At 38.3% G+C, this 27,305-nt stretch overlaps 1 protein-coding gene across 1 annotated transcript in view; it reads right to left on the bottom strand.

Annotated features, from left to right (window-relative positions):
• Window positions 1–18,693, bottom strand: part of LOC149185787 (CRM-domain containing factor CFM3, chloroplastic/mitochondrial-like) — a 173,792-nt gene extending 155,099 nt beyond the window's left edge. The window contains exon 1 of the mRNA XM_089410798.1: window positions 17,153–18,693. Coding sequence (XP_089266924.1) covers window positions 17,153–18,256 — 1,104 coding nt within the window. The 5' untranslated portion in view covers window positions 18,257–18,693. The remainder of the gene's footprint in view (window positions 1–17,152) is intronic.
• Between the last annotated feature and the right edge of the window lie 8,612 nt (window positions 18,694–27,305).

Here is a 27,305-nt window from a genome sequence, read left to right as displayed (position 1 = left end):
ACTAGAGAAAAAAAGCTTCGACATCGTACAATCAAGGAATATCTGATCAAGTGGAAGGACTTACCCAAAGAAGACGCTTCTTGGGAGAATGAATCATTTTGTCAACAACATCCGTCGTTACGTATGCTTTGAGGACAAAGCATTCTTTTGAGAGGAAGGCAATGTTATGTAAAAATTATTTATTATTTAAATTTTAGGTTTATTATTTAATTTTAGGTTAATTAGACGAAAGGGCACGATCATAAGATCATGCCCTTTCCCCAAAGGGTGCCCATGGCGGTATATAAGCCAGGAACCCCCACTGTAAACAATCATCTTCGGTCAATTAATATATATATATATATATATATATATATATATATATATATATATATTTCTTTGCGTATCAAGAAGTTAAGTTCCACACTACCACATAACTTCTTAAACTTAAGTTCCATCGGGGTAGTCGCAGGCTTGCAGTCCACCATCCCAAATCTTTCCAATATCTTCACAACATATTTTCCTTGAGATAGGAAAATTTCACCTGGCGTTTGCCAAACCTCCAACCTTAGGAAGTAGTGCATCGGTCCTAGGTCCTTCATCTCAAATTCAGAAGCCAACTCCCTCTTACATTTGTGAACGAGAGGGTCAGCACCTGTCAAAAAGAGGTCGTCCACATAAAGTACTAGAATGGGAGGTTTATCATTTTCAACCTTAAGTAAAGGTTCGGATCAGCTTCACTTCTGGTGAATCCCAGCTTCATCAGATAGATATCGATCCTCCCATACCAAGCTCGGGGTGCTTGCTTCAATCCATAGAGAGCTTTTTTCAACATGCATACATGAGATTCCCGGTCATGAACCTCAAACCCCTCGGGTTGTTCCACATAGACTTCTTCTTTGATTGAACTATGCAAGAAAGCAGTCTTGGCATCCATCTGATGTAGGTTCCATCCTTGCGAGGCAGCAAGGGCTATGATCAAGCGAATGGTGGTGTATCGGGAAACAGGTGCAAATATCTCATCGTAATTTACACCTTCCTTTTGAGAGAAGCCTTGAGCAACAAAGCGAGCCTTGAACTTTTCTGCACTTCCATCAGCTCCATGCTTGATTTTGTAGAGCCACTTGGAGGTGACAACCGATTTGTCGTGGGGTCTAGGGACCACATCCCAGACATCATTATTCATAATTGACTCATACTCTTCATTCATAGCATCCTTCCATACTTGGTGCTTCACGGCTTCTTCGAATGATGAAGGCTTATTTTGAATGATAGTTTTCATGACGATCAAATATCCTTGATACCTATTCAGCTTCTTGCTTTCACGGAAAGTCCCCCTTGGTGCAATATGTCTCCCTTGGTGCAATATGTCTCTCGGCATCTTCGAGAGTCTCCCTAAGCCATGAGGGTCTCCTCTTGGAGGAGGAGGGCTCATGGGGAGGAGGATCTATAGGATCCATAGGTTCATCAACATCAGGCATTGTTTCGTCCTCTTTTTCACCTTGATTTTTGGTGTCAGCTTCTTTGTCCTTCCTTAGGATGGGAAGGTTGTTGATCTTCCTGAGGGCCATATCTTCGTCAAAGGTGACATCATGACTTATCTCAACTTCCTTTTGACTAGCCACATAAATTCTATATCCCTTGGAATTTTCACTATAGCCCACAAAGATTCCTTTCTTCCCAGATGCACCCAATTTTCTTCTTTTCTATTTCGGCACATGAAAATATAAGGGACTTCCAAAAATTCTAAAATGAGAGACATCGGGTTTCTTACCAGTGAACATTTCTTCGGGAGTCTTGGAGTCCAATGCTTGATGAGGGCATCAGTTTTGAACATACACGGCGGTATTTCCAACTTCAGCCCATAGAAACTTCGAAAGGCCTTGATCATGAAGCATGGCACGAACAGCGTTTAGAATAGAGCGATTCTTCCTTTCAGCCACACCATTCTGCTAGGGGGTGTATGGTGTTGTAATCTCCCTCTTAATGCCAGCTTCTCTGCACTAATCTTGGAATTCATTGGATTCGTACTCGGTCCCATTATCAGTCCTCAATATCTTGATTTTTTTCTCGAATTGGTTTTCAATCAAGGCTTTGAAATGTCAGAACCAAGTGAACACTTCATCCTTCTTCTTCAAGAAGTAGATCCAGGTCTTGCGAGAATAATCATCCGTAAAGGTAAGATAATATAAGTATCCTCCCAAAGAGTTTACAAGCATCATACCAGATATGTTGGAGCGGACCAATTGCAATATGTTTGTGGTCTTGCTATTACTTGAGGGGAATGGTCCCCTTGTAAGTTTTCCTTCGGCACATCCCGGACATACATCTTCATGCTCTACTTTGAACTCGGGCATACCTGTCACCATTTGTCTCACATCGGGTAGGGCCTTATAATGAAGATGGGCGAACCTCCGGTGCCATAGTTCAGATTGTAGAGATGTGTCGCAAGACATGCTTCCCAATGGACTTCCTCCAACTTGATATAAAGTGTCAACCCTAAACCCAAGAGTAAAAGCATCTTTAAAATTTCTTTTCCAAACATGTACCTTTCCATCGATAAAAGCCACCTTGAATCCTTTGTCTTCCATTGCCGAAATGGACACCAGGTTCTTCTTGAGATCGGGTACATATAGTACTTCTTGCAAATGAATAGTGTTACCTTGATTCAATTGAAGGGTAACATTCCCTACTCCCTTCACGGGATAGGTGGCATCGTCTCTAAGGATGATCTCCAAGTTTGTCTCCTTTTCTATTAGATTAGAAAGGGCTTCCTTGTATCCGGTGAAGTGCCTTGAGGCACCACTATCAATCAGCGAATTTCCCAAAGTGTCCAGAGGAGAGGCAGTGGAGAGAGCCAATATAAGATAGTACTCTTTTTGCTTATTGTTAACAACATTGGATTCTTCATACCTAGAGTTCCTTTATTTCTTGGAGGGTTGACCATTTCCTTGATGTCTCGCATTCCTTTTTCCTTTGCCATTGGACCACCATTCCTTTGATCATTGTTGTTGAAGTTGCCCCTGGAATGATAGTGATCATCATCATGCGATGTGTCCCTTCCATTTGGAGTTTGGACACTCCCCTGCATAGTGGCCAAACTTATTGCAAACAAAGCATCTTCCCTTCCTTCCATTTTTGAATCCCAGTCTTCCTTGAATTTACTTCTTTGAACCTGCATTGTTCTTTCTCTTGACATGAGCGAAGAATGCAGTGAGGTTGCTTCTATTAGAAGGCATTTCTTGTTCCATTATTCTTGTTTCTTCTTGAATGCATCTCAACATCAATCCTTCAAACCCTAGAATTCGATCATTGTTAAGTATAGTGGTTCTAAATACATACCACTCAGGTGAGAGTCCTCCAAGGGTGGTGAGAGTAAGTTCCCTATCAGGAATGACTTCTCCAATCGAGAGGAGATCATTCTTGATCTCAGTAATCCTCAAGAAATAGGATTGAATGTCCTCATCCTTGCCTTTCTTAATATCCTTCAACTTATTCTTGAGAAATAGAATTTGATTAGCATTACTAACCTTGAACATGCCGACCAACATGTCGTAGATCTCCTTGGAAGTCTTAAATTCGGAGATATAGGCCACCAGATGCTTGTCAATGGAATCCCTGATAATCTTCTTCGCTTTGACTTCAGCGCTATTGTACTTGGTCTTCGCAGCAGCCGGTGCATTTGAAGGAGGTTCAGGGATTTTACCCTGCACATAATCCATCACTTCTTTTTCTTCCAAGGTCAAATCAAGAGACATCTTCTATCCATGATAGTCAGATTTATCATGGAGCTTGTCCTCAGCCAGGAAGTAAGATGAGGAACCCATTGAACCTTTTGTCCTTGTCCAACTGTCTTTGGTGATTGCTCTTTCACTCTTGCTTGGGCTTTGTCTTCACCTCACCTCTGATACCATGTTAAATTTAGGCAACAATGGTATGTTCTATGCTTTAGAGCAATTTTACTTCAATTTCTTAATTAGCCCAATATTAATATCCAGTTTAGCAATCACATCAACATGATAGTAAAATGCAGATAGAACATAAACATAAACAGTAGAAGACAAGCCAAGACAAAAGGACACAAGATGTGGCACCAGCCAGGGACAAACCCCAATGCGGGGAAACCCTTGATCAATTCTTCTTATAGTCTTCAATAGTTCAGCAGAGAGAGAGAGATAGTGCAATTTACAAATCTGATAATTTATAACAACAGCAAAAGAGCCCTAACCAGAAAAGTCAACACTAGTCAATGGGGCAGATTTGACCCTCAACAAATTGGTCAACTTTAGTCAACTTTGGCCTCCAAACAACAAGATGAATCAACCCTCAAAACAGCCAAATCAAAATTTGCTCAAACAGTCCACCTGTGGTCAAGCCTAGCTGCAATCAATGTTGGTCAACAGTCACAGTTTAGCCTTGATTTTTGTGCCCAGAAATGTGGCCTACCCAAACAGAAGTCTCCCTCACAAAATTGAAGTTAAACAAGGTCAACACTGGTCAAAGTCAACGTCCTGAAATTTCGGTCTCCTGAAATTTCAGCCTCCTGAATTTCGGCCTCCTAAAATTTCGGTCTCCTGAAGTTTCGCATGTGTGGAGAAAGAGAGAGGCCCAGAAATCCATACCCAACCAATGAGAGAGAGAGAAAGATGGATGTGAGTGATGTCCAAATGAGGATGAGGCATCATGTATTTATAGGCTAACATGGAGGATGAATAGACGTGACTGTTGGGCTTCTGACCCTACATGAGTTTGTTGGCCGACCTTGACAATTTGTCCATAACATAAATAAATTCATAACTTCATTTGTACATGTCAGAATCGGATGATCTTTAGATCAATCCTACACCTCTCGGAGAGAGGAATCCAAGAAAAATATCAGCGGTCATAAATAGGATGACCCATGTGGAGTTTGGCCCTAGTTGCCAATTTTAACACAAAAATTGAAGCATTGATCTGCAAATACGACAAGGTATTCCAGGACTTACCTATGAAGCTACCTCCACAAAGAAGGATAGAACATGTAATCGAGGTAAAACCAGATGCAGCACCGGTAAATATCAAACCTTATAGATATCCTCACCACCACAAAATTGGAACAAAAAGGTTAATTTAAAACTTATTAAGGTGTGAAGTTATTGCAACAAGCAGAAGCCAATATGCAGCTCCAATAGTATTGGTACGAAAAAAAGATGGATCTTTCAAACTATGCATGGATTATCGAGGTTTAAACAAGATAACTATAAAAAACAAGTTCCCTATTCTATTTACAGATGAAATGTTGGATAACCTTCACGGAGCAAAGTATTTCTCAAAGTTAGATCTCAGGTCAAGATATTAGCAAATCAAAGTGTAGAAGACATAACAATGACTGCTTTCAGAACTCATAAAGGCCACTATGAATTCAAGGTGATGCTATTTGGGTTAACCAATGCCCCTGCCACCTTTCAGGCAACCATGAATGAATTTTTAAACCTTACCTAAGAAAGTTCATTCTAGTCTTTTTGATGATATCCTTATCTATAGCAAGACATGGAAGGAACATCGTAAGCATCTAGAACAAGTACTTTCTCTCCTAAGTGTTAATTTGGCAACTCAAGGACAAATTCCCTCCTTTGGACAACCTTCCTTATCCAGAGAACACCCTCTTTGCCCTTGGAAGAAATTAATTTGGTCAAGGAAAAGTATATTTTTGTTATTATTAGGTATGTTCTATGCTAGAGCAATTTATTTCAATTTTCTTAGTTAGCGCGATATCTTTTCTAGATTAGCAATCACATCAGCATTAAAGTAAACTACAGATAGAACATAAACATAAATCGCAGAAGACAAGCCAAGACAAGAGGACACAAGATGTGGCGCTAGCCAGGGACAAACCCCACAATGTGGGGAAACCCTTGATCAATTCTTTTTTTATGTTCTTCAAAGTTCAGCACAGAGAGAGCTAATACATTTACAACAGAAGTCAACACTTCGACTTATCTAGATCTGAGCATAGATCATCTTCTATAACGATGAGATCAGTTGAAGACATTCTGCTTCAACTGATTCTCCAAGGTGACGGCTTCACCTATCATAGTTTTGCATTTTGTCCATTATCATGCTATCCTACTGCATCACTGATATCTTCAGTACTATTGTCATCATTGATAACATCATTGCTGCACCATGATTGTCCCTTAGAAGTTACCACAGAGGTGATCTCTGAATCTTCAACAAGATCAGGATCTTACAAGAACTTAGATCATGACTTTGTCACTAATCATTCTTGATACAGCTTCTTCCATTATGCTGAGAATGTAACTATCATTGTCATTACTACAGCAGCCTTCAACAAGATCTTACTTGATACTGAAACCATCGTTGTTGCAACATTGAGGTCTTCACAATTGTATCACCAAGATCATTTACTGTTGCATCTTTCCTACACTTTGTTGTATTGAGATTAATGATACACTTTGAGATCAATACTATGTCTAGAATGTATTTAGAGAAGGGATTATAGAGATCCCTTTTTACCACGAGTGTATCCGGACTGAGACAGTGATCACCAAATATGTGTGGCTGAGTCAAGAATGAAGGACGTTGAGGTATATTGTTATGAGATCATCAAGTTACAAGTATGCTGAGAATGACAGATCTGAATCTTCTCATTGTAATATACTCCTATGCCGAGTTAGTACTGCTGTAGGATTTCATAGATCCTCTTTGCCACAGGAATACGTTGTCATTGATCTCATTCATGGAGATGAATACCACTGAGGAGGAGAGTATTACTTTCTCTATTACTGTGATCATCACCGAAGCTTTTGGGTAGTTCGAGGTACTGTTGTCTGCTACAGGGATACTGTACCTTAGACCCACCCGAGGATACATCTACTCCATTTGACTGCGTATAACAGGTCTCCTTGCTGTGTTAGGATGGCTCCATTTGACTGCGTATAACAGGTCTCCTTTGCGTGAACAGGACTGCGTTTAGATATATTAGGGCTTCTTCAATAGTGGATAGATTAGGTCTCTTTTGACAGCGTTTAGCCCTCCTTTGTGCAGCGTATATAAGCCTACTATAACTGCGGATATAGGACTGTGATTAGACCTTCTTAGCTGCGTAATAGGACCTGTGGTAGGGCTCCTTCCAACTGCGGTTGTGCCTCCTTTTGTCACTGCGGCTAGGGCTTATTACGATCACCTTTACACAGCGTATAAGGATCCTCTGTGACTGTGTCTATAGGGCCTGCGTCTAGATGTCCAGCATTTCATCTTCATTATGGCAGCGTAGATACTAGGGCACTCCTTTTAGATCTCTTCTCCATCAAACCCAAAACAGGGTGAAGAGAGATCACAAGAGAGTGAGTGTGTCGAATGACTTAAAGTCTTCTTCTATTTATACTAAAATGTGGACGATGAATAGACACGTCTATTGGACTTCTGAGCCTACTCAAGTTGTTGGCTGACTTGACAATTTGTTTTATAACATAAATAAATTCATAACTTTATAAATACTTATCGGAATCGGATGATCTTTAGATCAATCCTACACCTCTCGATGAGAGGGATCCAATAAAAATATCAACTGCCATAAATAAGATGACCCACATGGAGTTTGGCCCTAGTTGCCAATTTTAACAATTTTTAATGTGGAAACCCACATGTGCACTAAAAAATAGGTCGGCTTTAAAGACAAATTGGGTCTCCTAAAACCCATATAAATACACCTCAATGCACATCACTTTGGAGCATCCTCAACACATTCATTTCTTCTCTTCTATGGTTCTTATAGCTCTGAAACTTGCAGGTTCTTTTCACACGTGCGAGGAGGAGGGGGTCTTTTTCTATTGGCCGAAGTTTGACTTCTATTTGGGACAGTTAGACCAACTTGTTGACCAACTTTGACTTGTAATGTTGACTTGCTTTGACCTGATTTGGATTTGTTTCCCTTCCAGAAAGTATTCTTGTGCCAGAACATAATGAGAAAAAAGAAAATGTCTCAACTCGGGTGTAATCTTTCACCACCGAAATTGACAAGGAGAAAGGGGTCATAAAACCCTCAAAGCTAATGCTCAAGAAACAAATGAGATGATCCACACAATGATGATCCAAATAAGTTCATCCCTCTTGTATCTGTAGATTTTCTAGAAGGGTTTTTCCTCTTAATTGATTGAGTAAAATACACTCCAAACCCCAACTTGGGTTTCTTTGCCCAACTGCCCCCAAATCTTGCCCAAACATGGGTATTTTTGGGTTTTTCCACATTATTGAAGACTATAGCCTACAGGGATCGATAGGCTACTCCGTCCCTCATTAGCCCTTAATTTGGGGAGGACATTACAGTTTGGAGGCATACCCATGGACTTTGAGCTATCTTTTGAAGTATGGTGCACTCATTAGAGTATTTTTCAATTACTTGTGGCATTTTGAGCTCCTTTAGAGGATGACGCCATAGTGGAGGAGGCTTTTATCCCACACATGTGGGATATTTGGCATTATTTGTTATTTTTTAAGCTATTATGAAGTTGGCTTGCAACCTCCCACTTGTTGAACACTCAAATAAACTCGTATTCTTAGTCACCAGATTCGGCGAATTTCAACGAACAAGTTCGAAATTCGGCGAATTTTAATCGAAAAAGAATTTATTTGTTCGAGTTCGCCGAATTTTATGGCGAACTCGAATTTCATCATGAATTCGAATTTTTTGCTGAACAAATTCGTTTAGGGTTCGATGAAATTCATTTCGGGTTCGAAAAAGTTCGTTTTTTTCGCACGTTTTAGCAAATTGCCTGCAGCCCGCGGGTTTCATTGTTCGCCGGGTTAAAACTTAAACGATAGACTATAGTTCCATTGTTTCATTGTTCTAACTTCGAAGGGTTTCATTGTGGTCCAAACTCTGTTGCAAACTTGCAAGTTGCAGTCCAGTCTACAGCTGCCGAAGGGTTTCATTTCAAAAGACGTCTTCAGTCTACAGCTGCCGACGCGTCTCTTGACCGAGGTCCGACTCTCCGAGGACTCTTGCTGCGCAGCCGTCAGGCTCTCACTCTCACTGCTTAGGGTTCAGCGTTCAGGTAGGAGCATCTTCCAACATTTACAGTTTATTACATCGCTGAAAGTTGAGTCTCTGTAGACTGTAGACTCCACCATTCCTATTTGGCATACCTGTTTTCATATCACGCTAGTTTGAGAGATAATCTAGATGACAAAGTGATTAGTAAAAAGAAAATAGTTTTAAAAAGTGGATAAATGCTGCTACAAGGTGTATTTGGTTAAGTGGAGGGTCTACCGAATACATAATGTGTAAATGTTTACTTGATACTGTTCCATATGTGATTTCCTTTGGCATGGTGATTTGAGTTTGCAGATCTCTTAATCTGTTTGAGGCACTGTTTTGTAGACTTGTGTTTTAATTGCAGTTCTTAGCTCTCTAACCAGATTGGATTCAGAGTGTTGAACTATGCATCAAACATTCTTAATCAGAATGACAGCAGATTTTAAGCAAAGTTTTGAGCTCTGCATTACATATCAATTTTCTTGACAGAATGGTTGATTACTTGGGTTTTCATCTTCCACTCAATTTGCAATTTTGCACTCATGTTGTTCCTCGTGATATTAACTAAGTGTCAACCCTCAGACGTATTACACGTAATTTAATTTTGATTTTCTTTTCTTGTCTTTCAAAAGTTTTACACACTTCCTTTTGTTGTTGGCTTTTCTATGCATTTCCAATCACCTTTGTTCATAAGCCACACCTGTAAATTTCTTTCACCATTCCTTTTGAATGTAAATTGTAATCATCTTTCTTGCAGTGCAAACAAATTATGGTACTTCTTTTGCCATCTTTGAAAACAAAGCATTCATTTAGCGGTTAGATCAATCATCAGCTATAGGCTACAGCCTCTACACTCCATGGAGTCAGCATCTGTTTTAATTGTCATGGAATTAAGACTCTGTTTAGCAGGCGTTACTAATAATGCAATCCCACATCTGAACTTTTTTCAATGTGAAATTTCATTTAAAAGTCATTGTAGTTGAACTGTTTGTTTTGTTTCTTTTCTTGCCTTCAGCAGCATTTATATTTACATAAATCTTGTAACTTATTTCCACTTGCTTGGAACTGGAAGTCACGTAAAACAAAACTGTGATGCAGTGTTTCTAAAAAGACAGTCCAATTTGAAACACACTTTCATTAAGCTTCAATTGAACTTCCAAGTTCCAGGTTTCTGTGCAAGAAGGTAGAAAGTTCACTTACACAGAAATGTGATATGATTCCTGCTCAGCGCTGTATTCAACTCCACATTGAAATTTGATACATGCTAAAATTTAAAAACAGTTAGATCTGAACAGTGAAGTGTATGGCCTCAGGCCTGTTATGAAAATTCTGAACTGTTTTTAGTTAATTGACTGAACTTTTCTAAACTGTTTTTAGTTAATTGACTGAATTTTAACTAAAAACAGTTAGGGTCATTAAATCTTTTAGATCTGAAGTGTATGGCCTGTGTAAGAAAATAAAAAGCTACAACAGTACACTGTTTTGAATCACTTTTGTATGGCCTGTGTAAGAAAACTGTTTTGAATCACTTTTCCTTTTTCCAACTAATGAAAATGTAATTTCAAAAAAAATTGCAGACATTTCAGACTTCAAGTCTTCACCAGTTTTCAACAATCAAAGGTTCAGAACCTTCAAATTTCAATGGCACCCCCAAAATCAACTGTTGTAGCTTGGAATTTTGTCCAAAAAGATGGTTTTAATCTTTCATGTCAGCTGTGTGGACATAATTTCACTGGCACTTTAACTAGAGCAGTGGATCACCTTCTCGGTATTAGCAATGGAAGTGGAGGTGGTGTTGAAGCCTGCACTAAGATCACCGATGAACAAAAAGCCACAGTGCAGAAAGACCATTCCAATTCATAGATGCAAAAGAAAAAAAGGGTAAATAAGAGGCAGCGAATTGAGAGGGAGATTGCCATGTCTTCCTCCAACACCATTAATTCAGTTTCAAACATTGGTGGATCAAGTTCTACTCAAGCAAAAACAGGTGGAACGAAAACATTAAATCAATTCTGGAAACCTGTTGAGAAACAGGAAGTTGATGATGTTGTTGCTGAATATTTTTATGCATGTGCAATTCCCTTTAATGTGGCGAGGAGTCCATATTTTAAAAATGTAATTAAAAAGGCCATTGATTTTGGGAAGGGCTATGTTCCTCCCAGATCTGAAGCTTTAAGGACAACTTTGCTAAAGAGAGCAAAAGATAGAGTGACAGGAAAGTTGGTTGATATTAAAGAGCCTTGGAAGCTTACAGGATGCACAATTTTGAGTAATGGTTGGTCATATTTGTGTCATCGCCCATTGATCAATGTGTTTGTTTATTGTCCTCAAGGGGTACTTTTCTTGAAGGCAATAAATGCAATGGATCGAGTGAAGACATCAGAATTTATTTTTGGAATTTTGGATGAAGCGATTCAAGAGGTTGGGGTGGAAAATGTTGTCCATGTTACAGATAATGCATCAAATTGTGTTGGTGCAGGGACGCTGATTATGGAAAAATATAATCAGATTTATTGGACCCCTTCTGCAGCTCACTGCTTGGATTTAATGTTGCATGACTCAGCCAAATTTCCTTGGGTCAATGAAACAATCCGAAGAGCCAAAACAATTTCAAACTTCATCATCAACCATCGTCTCACTTTGAGCATATACAGGAAGAATGCATCAAAAGAGTTGTTGAGGCCTTGTGATACAAGGTTTGCCACTTTTTATATTACTCTGAAAAGAGTTGTTGAGGAAAAAGCGAGCCTAAGAGCTGTTTTTTGCAACACTGAGTGGGAGAGATCTACCCTCTCAAAAGAAACTAAGGGGAAAAATGTTGAACAAATAGTGCTCAATAATGGCTTTTGGGAAAATGCAAACAAGGTTTTAAAAATTTGTGGCCCAATTGTTAATGTGCTCCACATGGTTGATGGTGACAAACCTTGTATGGGTTTTGTTTATGAAAGCATTGATCATTGCAAAGAGACCATTGCAACTGCTTTTAATAATGTGGAAGCTGATTACAAGGAGATATGGGATTTAATTGATCATAGATGGAAGATGATGCATAGTCCATTACATGCAGCAGCATGCTATTTGGACCCTAGATTGTTTGGGTTACCAAGACATAGGGATGAAGAAATCATGAATGGACTTATCCAGTCTATTGAGAAGCTAAATCCAGATCCAGATATTGCAGGTTTGATCAGAAGTCAGTTGAGGGCATACAGGTTAGAAGAAGGGTTATTTGGAACACAATCAGCAAAGTATGATAGGAGCAGAAGTGATCCAGCAGTATGGTGGGAATTTTATGGTTCAGGGGCACCAGAATTGCAAAATTTTGCAATTCGTATCTTAAGCCAGGGAACAAGTGCATCAGCATGTGAAAGGAATTGGAGTTCCTTTGACCACATTCATTCCAAAAAAAGAAATAGATTGTTATCTGGAAGATTAGAAGATCTTGTTTATGTTCGTAGTAACTTGCAGTTGGCATTGAAGAATGTGGCTAAAGAGTCATCCAATTCTTCTACTCCGTGGATCGATCCTATTCCAAATGCAACAATGGATGATGCTGATTTGTACATTGATAGTGACATAAACACTGACAGGGAATTCACTGATGAATCTGGTGTTGAAGCATCTAGCGGATTCACAACTCATACTGCTCTTGATGACATAGAACTTTTTGATATAACAAGTGGGCAACAGGAACATCAAGAATAAAACTTGTGTTCCTGTTTTAGATTTCTAGTTTACTTTTTGCATGAACAATTTTCTAAAACTGCCAAGCTACTTTAAAGTTTAAACTTTTGAGTTTATATATAATTATATTTTGATATATTGAGGAACGAATTGCTCCCATTATTGGCTCACTTCATGGTTTACTGCTCACTGTCATAAACGAAAAGAGGTCTGAAAACATATTAGAGGCTTAAGTTTATTTCCACTGTTTGCTTGCTTCAATCTAACCTGAAAAGGAGTGGTGATTTTAGGACTGTTTTCAGCACTTGGTATTAAAGTTGACTGCTGTCATAAATGATAGAGGTTCTTGGCATCCTTTTGAAGGTTATTTACTATTATCTCAATCCTTTTGAAAATGCTCAACTTTTTAACAAAACGAAACAGTCTTTTGCATGTGAAATAGAGTTACCTTTATGGCAACTGTTTGGTTTTTTCTGCTTCTGATTTTGCTGCTATTCCCCATTTACCATAGGAGGCTTTGTCAGATGTGCTTTCCTCTTGGCACAAGTCATACTCTTTCTTCATTAGCAAATAAAAAGCTCTTCTCAGCTTTCTCACTTTCCCAATTAATTTCAAAAGGGTTTTGAAGGGTTTATAAGACGATGGTAAGGCTCTTAGTGTTAAAGTTACGGACTCCTTATCTTTTATGTGAACACCAACCACTTCAAATTCATTACTGACCAATCTAGTCATGGTTAATTATTGTACTTTAGTGTCCATTTTCTGTGGCATAAACTACATGCTTTAAATACATTATACAAGCCTCATCAACAATCTCAAAAATAATTTTCAGCTTATTCCATTTGATTTTGCATCATGTACATTTGTAAATTGTTTTATCATAAATTCAGTGATTGACAAAGCTAAAAATCAACAGAGCTCCTCTTTTTTGTTTTCAAATTTAGTGATGGCGAGAGAGATCTTGGTTGTTCATGAGTAGAAACCTTATTAAAATAGCCTCTCTATATTCAACCACTCTATGAGTGGTGGGATCTTAAAGGCAGTATCCCTGAAAAGTTTCGTTTTCACCAATTAAAGTGTACTAGGAGTCTAGAGATGCTGATGGGTTTTGTCTATCATTAGGAGCATAAGCCCATGCAGCAGATCCAGAAATTTTGAAATGTGAAATAGGATGTTTGCTGCCATACCAATTCTCATATGGAGTCATATTTGTGAGAGGACGAGTAGATGTTCTACTGATGACATGGATTGTGGAAACAGCAATCTATTCCCAAAATGGAAGTTTCATTTTCTTGGAGTGAAGCAAGCCACCAACCATCTCCATGATAGCCCTATTCTTCCGTGCTGTTACTACATTTTACTGTGGAGTGTAAGGAATAGTTCTTTAGCAAGATATGCCTTGAGATATGAGAAATTATTGGAAAGCATTGCCAATATATTCACCTGTAGATTCTGAAGCATATAATTTGGAGGATAATTACAATAAAGATTAACATTAAAAGGCTTGAAAATGACCAAAATTGATCACACATAATTTATAAAATTTAATAAATTTTCTAGCCTCTGTTCTCTTGCTAAGCCAAAAATTTATTTGAATTTGACTTTAAATTGATTTATATATATATATATATATATACATACATTTTTTTTCGAATTTCTATATTTTGAATTTTATGTCGAACTTTATCAACAAAATTTTAGTTGCCGAACTTTATTCGAATTTCATGGTTGCCAAACTCAAACTCGAACACAAACCTCGTGACTTAGCTTGTATTAGGGCTTTTACTTCTAAATTAAGGGAAATGAGGGTTGTTAAGTGTCATAAAAATAGAGGCTCCCCTCATTCCATTTTGATCATCACGCATTTATCACTCTTCTCATGTGCAAGAGTGTGAAATACTCCTTTTTCGCTACTTGGGTAAAATATGATAATTTTGTGGTGGGAATTCTCTTGGAGATGGAATTTTGTGTGGAGATGTTCTTCTAGGATTGGCAAAAGTTCTTCTTTCCCATGTGATCACCTTCTCCAACTATGGAGTTTCAAGTCACCTGGATGATTTTTAAAGTTGAAGTGCTCTTCTGGATTTGGAAGCAATACAACCACTCCCTCTTTAATAATGATGCAATGTCTCATTGATTCTTTTGGTATAATGCTGCATTTATATGTGCTAATTCAATTGTGCTAATCGAAGCACAATCCAATAAGGTGCAACTGGAGATGGAGCACCTCCAACAATTATTCAATTATTGGTACAAAGCCTTATGTACCATGAGAAGGCTGCATCCATTTTATTGAGCATTGAGCACTCTCTCTTATCCAAGTTTGATAAGATCCAAAGTTGTTAGTTCCAAATGCTCTACCCACAACTGGCCTCAACATAGGGCAGGCCAACAAGTTCTAGATAGCAAAAGAGAACACACAGTTAGATGCCTAGACCACCACGAATGGACAAATAGTTCCCTACACTGCCACCAACAATTTCAAAGGGCCAAAAGCCCCCAAATAATGGGTCTAGTATATGTTTATACTTAGGGTGTAAGCGCTTTGTTGTGTGACCTTTGGCTTTTTGTTGGGGTGTTTTTGGCATACACTAGACCATTCTTTTTGCACTTGCTCATGACATTACTGTTTGAATGTTTATTTTGGCTTGTGCCAATGTCGCTTGTGAGTTTTGCTTTTACTTGTGGAGGTTGCATGGCCAGCCCAATTTTTTGTATTATAGCTTGTAACTATTGCCTATTAATAGAGTTTAAAGGAAGCTTTATTCAAAAAACAAAAAAGACAAAGGCATCAGTGAAGAACTTTAGCTTAGAGGAAGTTGGTCAAGGTTTAAACACCATGAAGATAAGTTGTATTTGACTTTTAATACCTAGTATTCCTTGGGTTATACGATTGGTTCTCATTCCTCTCGCATTTATCATTGGTTCTCTAATAACACCAATATAACTCTTTCTTGGTTAAACTCACTTCCTGGTCTCCTAAGTGAGCAGTGGTTGCTTGGGCTGCAATTATCAAGTTTTATGCTATATTAAGTGCCTTCTTAACCTGTTTTATAATTATCTTCGTCTTGAAACCATCTCATCCAGCTTTGCCCAAAAAGTATTAAATTCTAAAATAATATAACAAGGCTGAAGCGAATGTTAACTAAGCTATTAATGGGATGCTTGTGCAGTCTGCAACGCTCTATTTCATTTGGAAGACGCAAAATTATGGTTTATTTAATAAGTATGAGCCCTCTTGTACCTTCTCCCGGTATGATACGTGCCAGTCTGACCTTGCAGAATATTATACAGACCAGGGAAATAGGAATGGAAATCGAACTCTTGCAGTAGTTTTTGGGGTATGGGGGCGGCGGGGGCATGCACTATGAATTGGGAGCCACCTAGCCCCCCCTGGCCAACACCATCCCAGTCACAGTGGAGCAACCCACACCAGGCTGGTAGATTAGTTTGAGAGAGGCAGGAGTAGAGATGCAACGAGACAAGCAGTTGCTTTTGCATGTCTTCTTCAAATTTAAAAACTCTACTGGAAAGGGATTTCTGTTCACATTATGAGCAGCCCAGCTCATTAACATAAACAAAAAATTCAATGCAACAGGCGTGAGGGTTGGAATGGAGGGGTATTGTATATGTATGTATGCATAAATATTACAACCGTATTGTATATGTATGTATGCATAAATATTACAACCAAAAACAAGTGTGTGCCTGATGTGGTAAAAAACGGACTCATAAACTTTGCTATAGTGAAACTGAGTTACTCTTGAGGAGTCTCTTGACCTGCGTAAATGAAGTAGCTAAGTAATTGACTTAGATGCAGGCTTGGGACCAGTAGCCATCATGACTTCTGCTCAAATTTCTAGCGGATTTTGTTAATCAAAAAAATAATGCACAGCTATATCTCTAGCAGTTTACTCTTGGTCTAACCTTCTGACAAACTCTGTATTTACTATTGTACGAATTGTTTATCAATCAGGGAAGACTAGGAGAGATTAGTAACTTTCAAGTTTCCACTATTGTACAATTATGGACAAACCTATTGTGTAATATAAATAAACTATCTTTGTCACCAAATTCCCCTACTGCTGGTAAAACTTCAAATCAGTTTTGAGAGAAATACGACTTTATAGATTACAATAATAGTTGAGATGTATAAAAATAGTGAACCTTCTGCATTTCACCTGATTGTATTAAGAAAAGATTGCCAAAAGCTTAATGTAAGAGCTAGATCTCACACACTTGTCTTACTTGCATGGGTTGGTGGTGGAAGACCATTTTCAAATAACGATGGCTTAGCATGTACACTTTGAAGCAATGGCAATTGGATTCCCTTCAGTAATATAAGTATCAAGTTTTTTCTAAAGAGAAAAAGATAGTGAACCTTATGCACAGCTAAGAATTTATTCCCAAACAATTGATAGAGCTGTGACAATGGCAATTAAAATTACTAACCTCCAAAAAATCGTGGGTTCTTTTCATATTCATGGCCGATGAACCTTCACATTTGAATTTCACTATCTCAGATGTTTTCCATTTTTCATGTACAGTGTCCACGATCGTACGAGTAACACCAGCACTGCCCAACTTGATTCTTTCCTTCAAGCGTATTCCACGGCCTCTGAGCCTATTGAGTTCTGGTTCAGGAATAGTCAGTTCGGCCAATGTAGGCGTCCTCACTATTCTCTCCCTGTCCACATTTTTCTCTTGTACATTCTCTTCCCTTCTCTCCCATGGTAACAAAGCATCCGGAACTGGATAAGGGGTGCTCCAGCTTCCCTCAATATCATACCCACCTCTGGTATTGGGAAGAATCCCAGGCTCCGCATGGAATATGTCTTCAACCGAACCCGGTTCGGGTTCGGGTTCTTGTTTTCTGCCTCCTTCAATGTACCCAAATTTTCTCAGCTTGGTCGTAATTTGCTCCATTGTAGTCTTCTCCCGGGGTCCTTCCAAATGTAAAAGCTCATTTTCCATAGCTTCATTATGCTCAGTGATACTAATGGCTTCATCTGTCTCACTTTCACTCGATGATTCCCCCACTGTGTAGTCTACAGCAGGCTGAATGAGCTTCTGGGGACCTTTTTTGGGGGATTTATTCCAACCCTGCATCCAGGACGCTGTGGGTAAAGTAGATGGATGCCCACTAGGGGAATAGAAGACATTCTTCTTTTCGGCCATTACAATTGACTGGTCTTTTGAATTTAAGGTAGTTGGGCCTACCTCTACTCCTCTTCCTCCTCCTTCCTGTTCTTGTTTTTCCCATGGGTATTTATATCTCTCAACATTAGGCCTAGCAGCCCAATTTCGATTGGGGTTTTTTCTGCTGTACCCGAATCTTGCTGGTCTCTTCTCAGCGTTTTCATTTGATGGGTGCTCCGAATTTTTTACATTGACGTGTGGAGAAGAACAATTAACTTTCTTCTGTGTACAAGAACTGCATCTTCTTGACTGCAATGAAATTGGCAAGCCAAGAGCTTGACCATGAATAGACTTCGAAGTCTTCAGAGAGTCTAATAGGCCTGTTGGCCACGCTGGACGAACAGGTACAAGCGCCATCCTACCTGAAGTAGGTTTCAACTGGAATGCTTTGTACCTGAACTAATAAGATATAAAAACCATAAATCTGCAATATTGGATTTCATAAGTTGTTAAACAGAAAGCCTCTTACCCACTTGGCTTATTGGCTCAGTATTTTCGTCCAAGTCCAAAGAGGCCGGGCTTATCAGTTCTAATGCAATGCAGTGACCAGAAATACATCCAACCCGTCCATTGAGTTAGTACCAAGCGAAATTAGCAGCGTGGGAATCGGAAAACGGAAATCAGCAGTGTAAACAAAACGGGGATATTCAGTAAACAGTAAGGTAAAAGACACCTTCCTTCCGACCAGATCAAACCAACATATGGAAATGGAGAAAGGATTTGGGGCCTGTTCCTGCCATGAGGATGTTTGTGTCACAAAAATATCCTTAACCCATCAGACGGAAGAAATATCTTTCGGATTGTTGTATATGCAAGGTGATAATAGTTTCTAAATTAAGAATTTTTTAATATTTAAGATTGTTGTAGGTGTGTAAGGTGATAAGAGTAAAACAAAAGTTTCGCCTTTGATTGGAATTCTTTCTGATTTTTATTTTAATGAATGAAGGTTATTTTAATTTCTACTACACTAAAAAATAGTCTATAGATGAATGATTTTTAAATTGCAAATTTTTTATATTGAATATTTTTTAAAGATTATATTTAAAGTATTTATAAATGTAAGTTAAGTTGATTTATCAATATTATTTAAGGATAGAGTTTGGGAAAGGTTTTTGTTTTTTTGGATGTAGGGTTGTTTCTTTAAAAATAACTTTTTTTTAATGCAAAATGTAATTTTCAAAATTCATAATTATTGTATTTTTTTTAAATTGTTTCTTTAAAAATAACTTTTTTTTAATGCAAAATGTAATTTTCAAAATTCATAATTATTGTATTTTTTTCTTTTAAAAAAAATATTATTTAAAGAAAATTATGCTATTTCAAATAAATTATTAGTAATTTACCAAAATAGATTTCCAATTTTATTTTCTTTATCTTATATTTATTTTTTATTTCAAAAAGATAAAGTAGATTTTCAATTTAAATTATGTATTTATTTCTTATCTTCCTTAAAAAAAATAACATTTTTAACTATTTAAAAGTAATTTTAAATTTAATTTCAATATTAAAAATATTTTCAACTTAAATACTATTTGTGAGAAAGATTGCCTTGGGAAGAGTGTATTGTTTTTGTGTTTGATCATGAGGGGTGTAGGACTTGTACATTTGACTTGATCTCCACTTGAAGAGGAATTTTAGGACTCATTATAGAAAGTAATGGTTAACAACAACATAATTGTTATATGGAAAATTCACTTTTGCGGACAAAAATGAACTCCCTAGATCTAGTGGTCTGATATAGAACAACAAAGAGCAAAAAGATCTATGTTTTCCTTAGAGATATTAAAATACAAAAAAGAGGTCTACTTGGTATTCGTAGTAAGTCCTCATCTTTTCTTCGCTTGTAAGCTCCAACTCTAGCTCCACACCATATAAATGGAACCCGCAATAATGGCCGAAACAAGCAAGAGAACTACAATATCCACATAGCATAATCCAACATCTCTAATCAATGAGTCAACAGGGCATTGAAATACATGAGCATCAACATGACACAAGTATAGGAAAACAAAGTGCTTTTTGTATTAATGAATAAAGGAGAGAGTTACAAACATATATATACGCTAACTTTGTAGATGTCTCCCCAATTGTCTTGTCCTTCCTTAACACGAAGCAAGCCTTCACACTCAACCCTAATGCAAATGGATGATAACTCCTTAAGCTCAAAGCAACGCATGAACATGAAGGCACTAGTAATCTCCAAAATCCAACCAAGACTCTATGGGAGGTAGTAAATTTATAGGGTGAAAGTGTGTAGAAATTATTGTGTAGATATGAAACTGTTCATGAAATTTGCTAAATCATAAGAATCAAATCTACTCTATTGCTCTGCAGGATTCAATTCACGATATAGAACACATATCATAAACATGCACCAAGAATTAACATGCATACACAAAGATTTGTCTAGGGGAAAGCAACTGCTCAAAACCCCTTCCTGTATGTATTGCATTAATCAAAGAATATGGATGAATACAAATGCTTGCTCAAGCCTGAGCACAACCTGCAAGTGTATAGTCTATCCCTCTACCTAACTGACTGACTTTGGGCAACACTTAGCCAATTTTGAAGCCCTCCAAGCTCCTAATTCCTTATTATGTTCCTTGAGGAATTAGGCCCCTATTAGTTAGGAAATTCCTCAATTTGGATTGCACGATTCCTTTAGCCTGATCTCTGATTGCATGCACCACCTATACACATGGGAATAGTCTATAACTAATAGTACATTGCCTTGGAACCTCTACCTCAACTAGGTAACTTGAATTCTCTACATGCAACAATTATTTTGGGTTGATTGATCAGTTAACTGGTTGATCACTAAGTGTGACTGAAGTCACACTGCACAACTTGACCTTCCACTAGTTCCTCTAACAGTTAGAACTAGTTTAACTGACAATAACTCAATTTAATTGAATTAGATTGCTACAAATTAGAAATCACTCATGCTTAACTGAACTCAAGTCTTCCAACTCGAATTAACTAAGCTAACAGGGTGACACAAGCCATGTCACTCAAGTTAACTCATCCAAGTTGTCTACTAAAATGGAAATTCGAATTTTCTCTAGTTTGACCAAGGCAACCAAACTAAGATTTTTCTTGCTGCATTTTAAACACTCCCTCTCAGCAAGAAATGGATTATCAGATACCTCGATCATGCCTCTATGGAGCTTGAATTTACCCTTTGACAAAGGCTTTGTTAAAATAGATGCTTCTTGTCCCTCTGTTGGAATGTAATCTAGCAACATTATCTGCCTTTGCATACAATCCCGTAGATGGTGATATTGGATATCTATATGCTTGGATCGATCATGAAAGGATTTTCAGAGAGCTTGATGCAACTTTGATTATCACAGTAGGATCCATCATCTGACCAAACAGTCCTAGAAGAATCTTTCTCATCCAAATCACCTCACATGTTGCTTGACTGACAGCGATGATCCGAATTTAAACAGGAATGGAACAAATTACAGATATAACCATAAATACAGAGATGTGGCAGAAATAACACTTAATTTCATTAATATCAAATACTAAAATATGCTTACAAACAGAATAGAAATAAGACTAGCTCAGGCGATGGTAGCTTATATCTGAGAAGAGATGTGGTGGCTACATCCCTTTGAACTGTGTTACATTGAGGCTCAAAGGCTTATTTATTATTGAGAAACAATGGAAAACCTTAAACATCCAAAACCCTAACCCTAGGAGATGAAGCGCCAAAACTATGGACCTTATTTGGGTAAATTGGTACATCAATTTCCCGGGGTCGTAACTTTGGCATACAATCTCTGTTTGACGCACACAATACCTCGTTAGAAAGATCTATCTTAGGACTACAACTTTTGACCAAACAACATTGGTAGAGGACCCTTGATGGCCCCAATTTTCCCAAAGAACATCGTTTAGGGTCTCAAAACGGCTCTGGAAGTGCAGGACCTGAAAATTGCCAAAATAGTAATTTTTGCTACAACTAAGGAAACTAAAAGAGACAGTGGTGGGGGTCCCAGTGGAATAGGCGAGTGGCCACCAACATCCACCTGGATCAATCCTCTCCCCTTATGAAGCAATGATCCCCATTGCGTTGAGTGCCTCCATGAGATGGGGAAACTTCTACTAGTGTGAGTTGTTCTGCAATGTCTGATGTGTCCAGTAATGGTGGGAAGCATGGTCGAAGGCAGTCCACATTGAACACTGGGTGCAAGCCACAGAATGGGGGAATGTTTTGCTCCAAATCATTATCTTCCACAACCTTGGTAATGGTGTAAGGACCATATCGGAGTGGTCTGAGCTTCCGATGGGCTCTAGTAAGGCATTATTTATGCAAATGCAACCAAACTTTGCCGTCCACCTGAAACTTGTGTGGCACCCAATGTTGATCATGTTGTTTCTTGTACTTGGCATTTTCCATAATGGAGCGATGATATATTGGCCCATTGGGTAGAGGTGCTCCGGGAGTCAGATCAAACGAATGCTTGACCTGACAATGCAAGGGTACCCGTGTGGGTGAGCAAGGTCTCGACTCAAATACAACATGTCGCTTCCACAATTATGGTTGTCCTAATAATACATCACAAACGTCAAGAGGAGCAACATCACACAATACCTCATATGTGAAGGGCTTGATGTTGTAGGGAAGGCGACATTGTTGGGTGACTTGGAGATCTCGTCCTTGGTGAAGCCACCCAATGTTGTATGGTTGTGGGTGTGTTGTGGTTGGTAGGCCCAACCGTTTCACGACCTCTGCTAAAATGAGGTTCTTTTGGCTCCCACTGTTGACAATGAATTGCAGCAGCGAACCCTTCACCCACATCTGTGAGTGGAAGAGGTGCTCCCCCTCCTCTGGATCTTCAGGCTCATTCTTCTGGATCTTAACGGTGACAACAGTGGTACTGGGCTCCGCATCAATAATCTTCTTCCCTTTTTCATTCCTCTTGTTGGGTTCTGACTCAGAGTCAGAACATGCATCTGATTCTGAAGCCTTTAACTTGGGTGCCAACAACTACTTAGCTTGACACTCACTTGTGTTGTGAGTGGGGCTCTTATGGAACTCACACCGCTTTCCTGTGTACTTTTTTGACTTCGTGGTGTTTTTCTTTTCTTGTGGCTTTGATGGGTGTTTTTAGGTCAACCCGCCTTGGCTTTACCCTTTTTTCTCCGGTTTGGGGGCACCTTTCCCTTGCTTCAGATTCGTAGATCCAAAGTCTCGCTTCTTCTATTTAAACTTCTGCTCAATCTTGACAACGTATCAGTACGTCGTGCTAAGCGAGGAGATGTCCAAGAACTCCATCATATCCTGGATGTACCTATGTAGGCAGTTGCGATACTTGAGTACCAAATGTTTCTCAGAATCCTTGATACCCAACTTCGTGCTAAGGGTATGAAAAACATTGGTAAACTCTAGCATGTCTTGGTCCTTTCCCTGCCACAACATGGTCCACTTTATGTATTTATCCTCATAGCTCACGACAAAGTAGTATTGTTCCTTGATGGTGTCCCTGAATGAATTCGAATTGGGTGTAACCGAAAATAGTGAGGGTGTACTTTCGTCCTTCTTCTCACAGTAGGTTTCCTACCAATCCTTGACATGGGGGGCGACTTTGAGAGGTGCAAAAGTAATATTTTCTCGGCTGGAAAAATCATGAACAGAAAAATATACTTCTGGCAGATTTAACCATTTATCTATAACGACTGCATCTATTTGACCCTCAAATATTGGGGCGTCAAAGTTAACTTATACCTTAAAGGGTGTGGCACTTTCAGAGTAGCTGTTGGAAAGAGATGTGTCACCCTTTGGGTAGCCGCTAAAGGATCTAGGACAAGTTGTCCATGATCGCATTCCTTTGTCGCTTGAGGGATTCTTCAAGCGATATTTTGAAAGTATCTCCTGCCCCCTTGTCTTTCTTTTCTTCCGCCATGGGAGGTCGTTGGGATTTGTGAGGCTGGTCTTGCAAAGGTTCGACCAGTTCGAGCCCTAACTCCTTTAACCTTCGGGAGGTCAGGGGGCGAACATCGTTCCCTACCGTTGATTTTGGCAGGGATGATCTCATTCATGCAAAAGCGCCAGTTCGTTATTTAAAAATGACAAAACATCATGTTGAGTTTTATTTCACCATTTAAAACATACTTTTTCTAATTTAATCAATTTTTAAGGATAATAAAAAAAACAACATAGGTAGCATCTTGTTTGGCGTGCCCTTCTAAGGATTTTATTTCATTTATTTTTCTTTAAATACTTTTCTTTTATTCCTCAATTTTTCTCTATTTTTCCACTTTCATAATTTCTTTTTCTTTCTATTTTTCTTTTTCTTTTTATTTTCTTCTTTTTCAATTTTTCTATTTTTCGTTTTAATAGCTAAACAACTTAAAATGAAAATAATTTACAACATCCCACTGGGATAAATGGCAAGATAATCATACCTTGATCACTATGTTTATAGGACCCTAACAACTTCCGAAGTACCAGTTTCAGTAGTTTGTGTCTTTTTATTGTTTCGATGACCAGGTGTTGCCTCTAGAGATAGAGGAGACAATCTTTTCATTCTATGCGAACGATGGGGTTGCTGAGGGTGTTCTTCCACAATGGTTTAATAAATTTTAGAACTTTAAAAACACATAATAAAACAAAGGGGTAACTAGGCAGAAAAGGATTACCAAGTCACTGTGAACTGCAGAATACTGCTTCCAGTACGTGCAGGAAATCTCCCTGAATGTTGTGTTCACTGTATCAAAATGGACAAGGCGTCCGACTCAGTTACCTATGGTGGGATAACAACCTACAGTGGACTTCCAAAATATACACGCAGGTACATGGAAGCATAGTCCATGGTAGTGTTGTCTAATGCATCTTGTACAATAGAAAGTATTCTGATATACTTTTCATATGTGGAGCATCATCCGATATACCTAAGGGTACATGGAGAATGATCTAATATACTTACACACGTGGAATATCGACTAACCCCAGAATGTAATGAAATTAAGTAACAACAACTCCTACGTTTAAAGACATCAGAAAATGTCTTTAGCCTAGACCTTTATGTGTGTCGTTAATATTCCAAATGCTCCTTAGATTGATTGAGTAAATTTTAGAATTGATCTTCGATTATGTTTGAGTTTCAAGGGTCATGCTACGAGTTCCCCTGGATTCTCTATGATGAAATCTAGCTGATAACAAGAACTCTTTTATTTTCAATGAAAATCTATCTACTGGAGGGAAGAAACGAAGAATAATGCAACACACAAAAATGCAACAAACAAATCTCCCTAAGTAGATATTTTAATGCAATTGCTTCAATTCAAATTCAAAACCCTATATGATGAACATAATTGATTTTTTTCTTTTCTTTCCTCTTAATTTTCAAATGCAATGAAAACTAATATGCAACTAGATCATTGATAAAATAAATCACACAGAATATGACTGTAATATAAATTTCTTCAAGCCAATCAAAAATCAAGCCAAATGTTTAGAAAAGACCTAATTGATAAGAAGGAAGAAAAAACCAAAGAAATTATCATCAAAGGCTAACCATATCAAATGCAAACACTATGATGTATTTTAAGAGACATAGACAAACTTAGAGACTCAAGAAAAACTTTCTGGCCCAAAGTAGAATGAAGAGGAAGGCAAAGGAATGCAAATTTTCGGAATCTACAGGACCATCGTAGGTGCATAACATACACCAGTGCACATCAACACGGTTCCAAGGAAGAGGGATTGTGCTGGGTAGCCATATCTCATAAGAAAGAGTGTGTTGGGGCTAATTTGGTCAAAAAACGACAAAAGAAACCCTACCAAGCTCAAAAATGTGTTTTCCTGAGGTCAATTACTGTCTGAATAAGTCAATTAAGGTCGCTTTAAAAGGTGAAAAAATGCTAAGCCCAAGGAAACCACTAAGGGTAAAGTCGCTTCCCAATGGAGTTCCTAATTTGTTATATGGGAAATTCACTTATGTGGACAAAAATGAACTCCATAGATCTAGTTGTACGATCTAGAATAATAGAGACCAAAAAGATCTATTTTTTCCTTAAAGAGATTATAATACAGAAAATAGACTTAGTTGGTATTCATAGTAAATCCTCCTCTTCTCTTCCCTTGTAAGCTCCAACTCTAGCTCCACGTGCTATAAATGGAACCTGCAACAATGACTGAAACAAGAAAGAGAACTAAAATATCCACATAGCATAATCCAACATCTCTAATCAACGAGTCAACATGGAATTGAAATACATAAGCATCAACATGACACAAGTATAGGAATACACAATGCTTTTTGTATTAATGAGTAAAGGAGAGAGTTACAACCATATATAGAAGTTCACTTTGTAGATGTCTCCCTAATTGTCTTTTCCCTCCTTGCCACAAATAAAACCTTCACACTCAACCCTAATGCAAATGGATGATGACTCCTTAAGCTCAAAGCAGCAACATGAGGGCACTAGTAATCTCCAAAATCCAACCCAAATTCTATGGGAGGTAGTAAATTTATAGGGTGAAAGTGGTAGTTTTGGATTTACCAATCTAGGCTTGATATCCACATATAAAGGGGGATAAGCTCTAGGATAAGAGAGAAGACCACTAGAGTATGATCATATAGGAATTCAAGATCTCTATCCATGGTAAATGGTTAAAACCACCTTAGAATCTTATGGAAGAAGAAGATTCAAAAATATTTTTTAATTTTCCTAAAATTCTAGAATAATTGCACTTGCAGAGTAGAGAAACCTGCATTGGTCAGTGCAGGTTCTCAGTTATGCAACTTGCAACCATTGCAGGTGGACATGCAAGCAAGATGCGCTGTGGATAAAAACAATGTTTCTGAGCTGATTGATCCAAAAACTCAGACTTTTTGGACAGGTGATGCTCAGGGATTTGCAAAGGGATTATGAAAAAGTGTTCAAGGACGTTGATTGATCTAATTTCCAGGACTATTGGGTAGATGTGACAAAATGGCCTGTAACAATAATTATAAGGGATATTAGGATAAGGCAAAGCAAGCAAGGCTGATGATGGCCACATGCATATAACCGATCAACAATGGTTGACAGGAAGTCGGGATGGTGTTGTTGGTTTAGAAAAGTTGTTCCATGGAATTGCTGAGGAAAATAGGACTGACAATCTTCCTAGGTTGCAATCTCTTTAGGCAAGGAAATTCACTCACTGAAACACTCGCAATAATCATCGCCTCTGTAGGTTTGGTCTTATAGCAATTCTGGAAATCTTTTTCACTGCATTAACTTTAAAATTTGGTTTTGTGGGATTCTAGTTTTATATCCATTCCATTGGCATAATTATTTTGGGGTCCTAGGATTCTCTCCAAGGTGAATTCCCTTGCCTCCCCTGGTTTTATTCTCTTCCTTCGTTTTGTCTCTCCTTTTCTTTTTTCTTCAATTCTTATCTAGTGTC

Source organism: Pinus tabuliformis, chromosome 3_1, assembly GCF_031772625.1.
Source record: "Pinus tabuliformis cultivar Carrire ecotype Pingquan chromosome 3_1, CPIR1, whole genome shotgun sequence".
Lineage (NCBI taxonomy): Eukaryota > Viridiplantae > Streptophyta > Pinopsida > Pinales > Pinaceae > Pinus > Pinus tabuliformis.
Note: the sequence above shows the minus strand (reverse complement) of the source record. Positions and strands in the feature narration are given on the sequence as shown.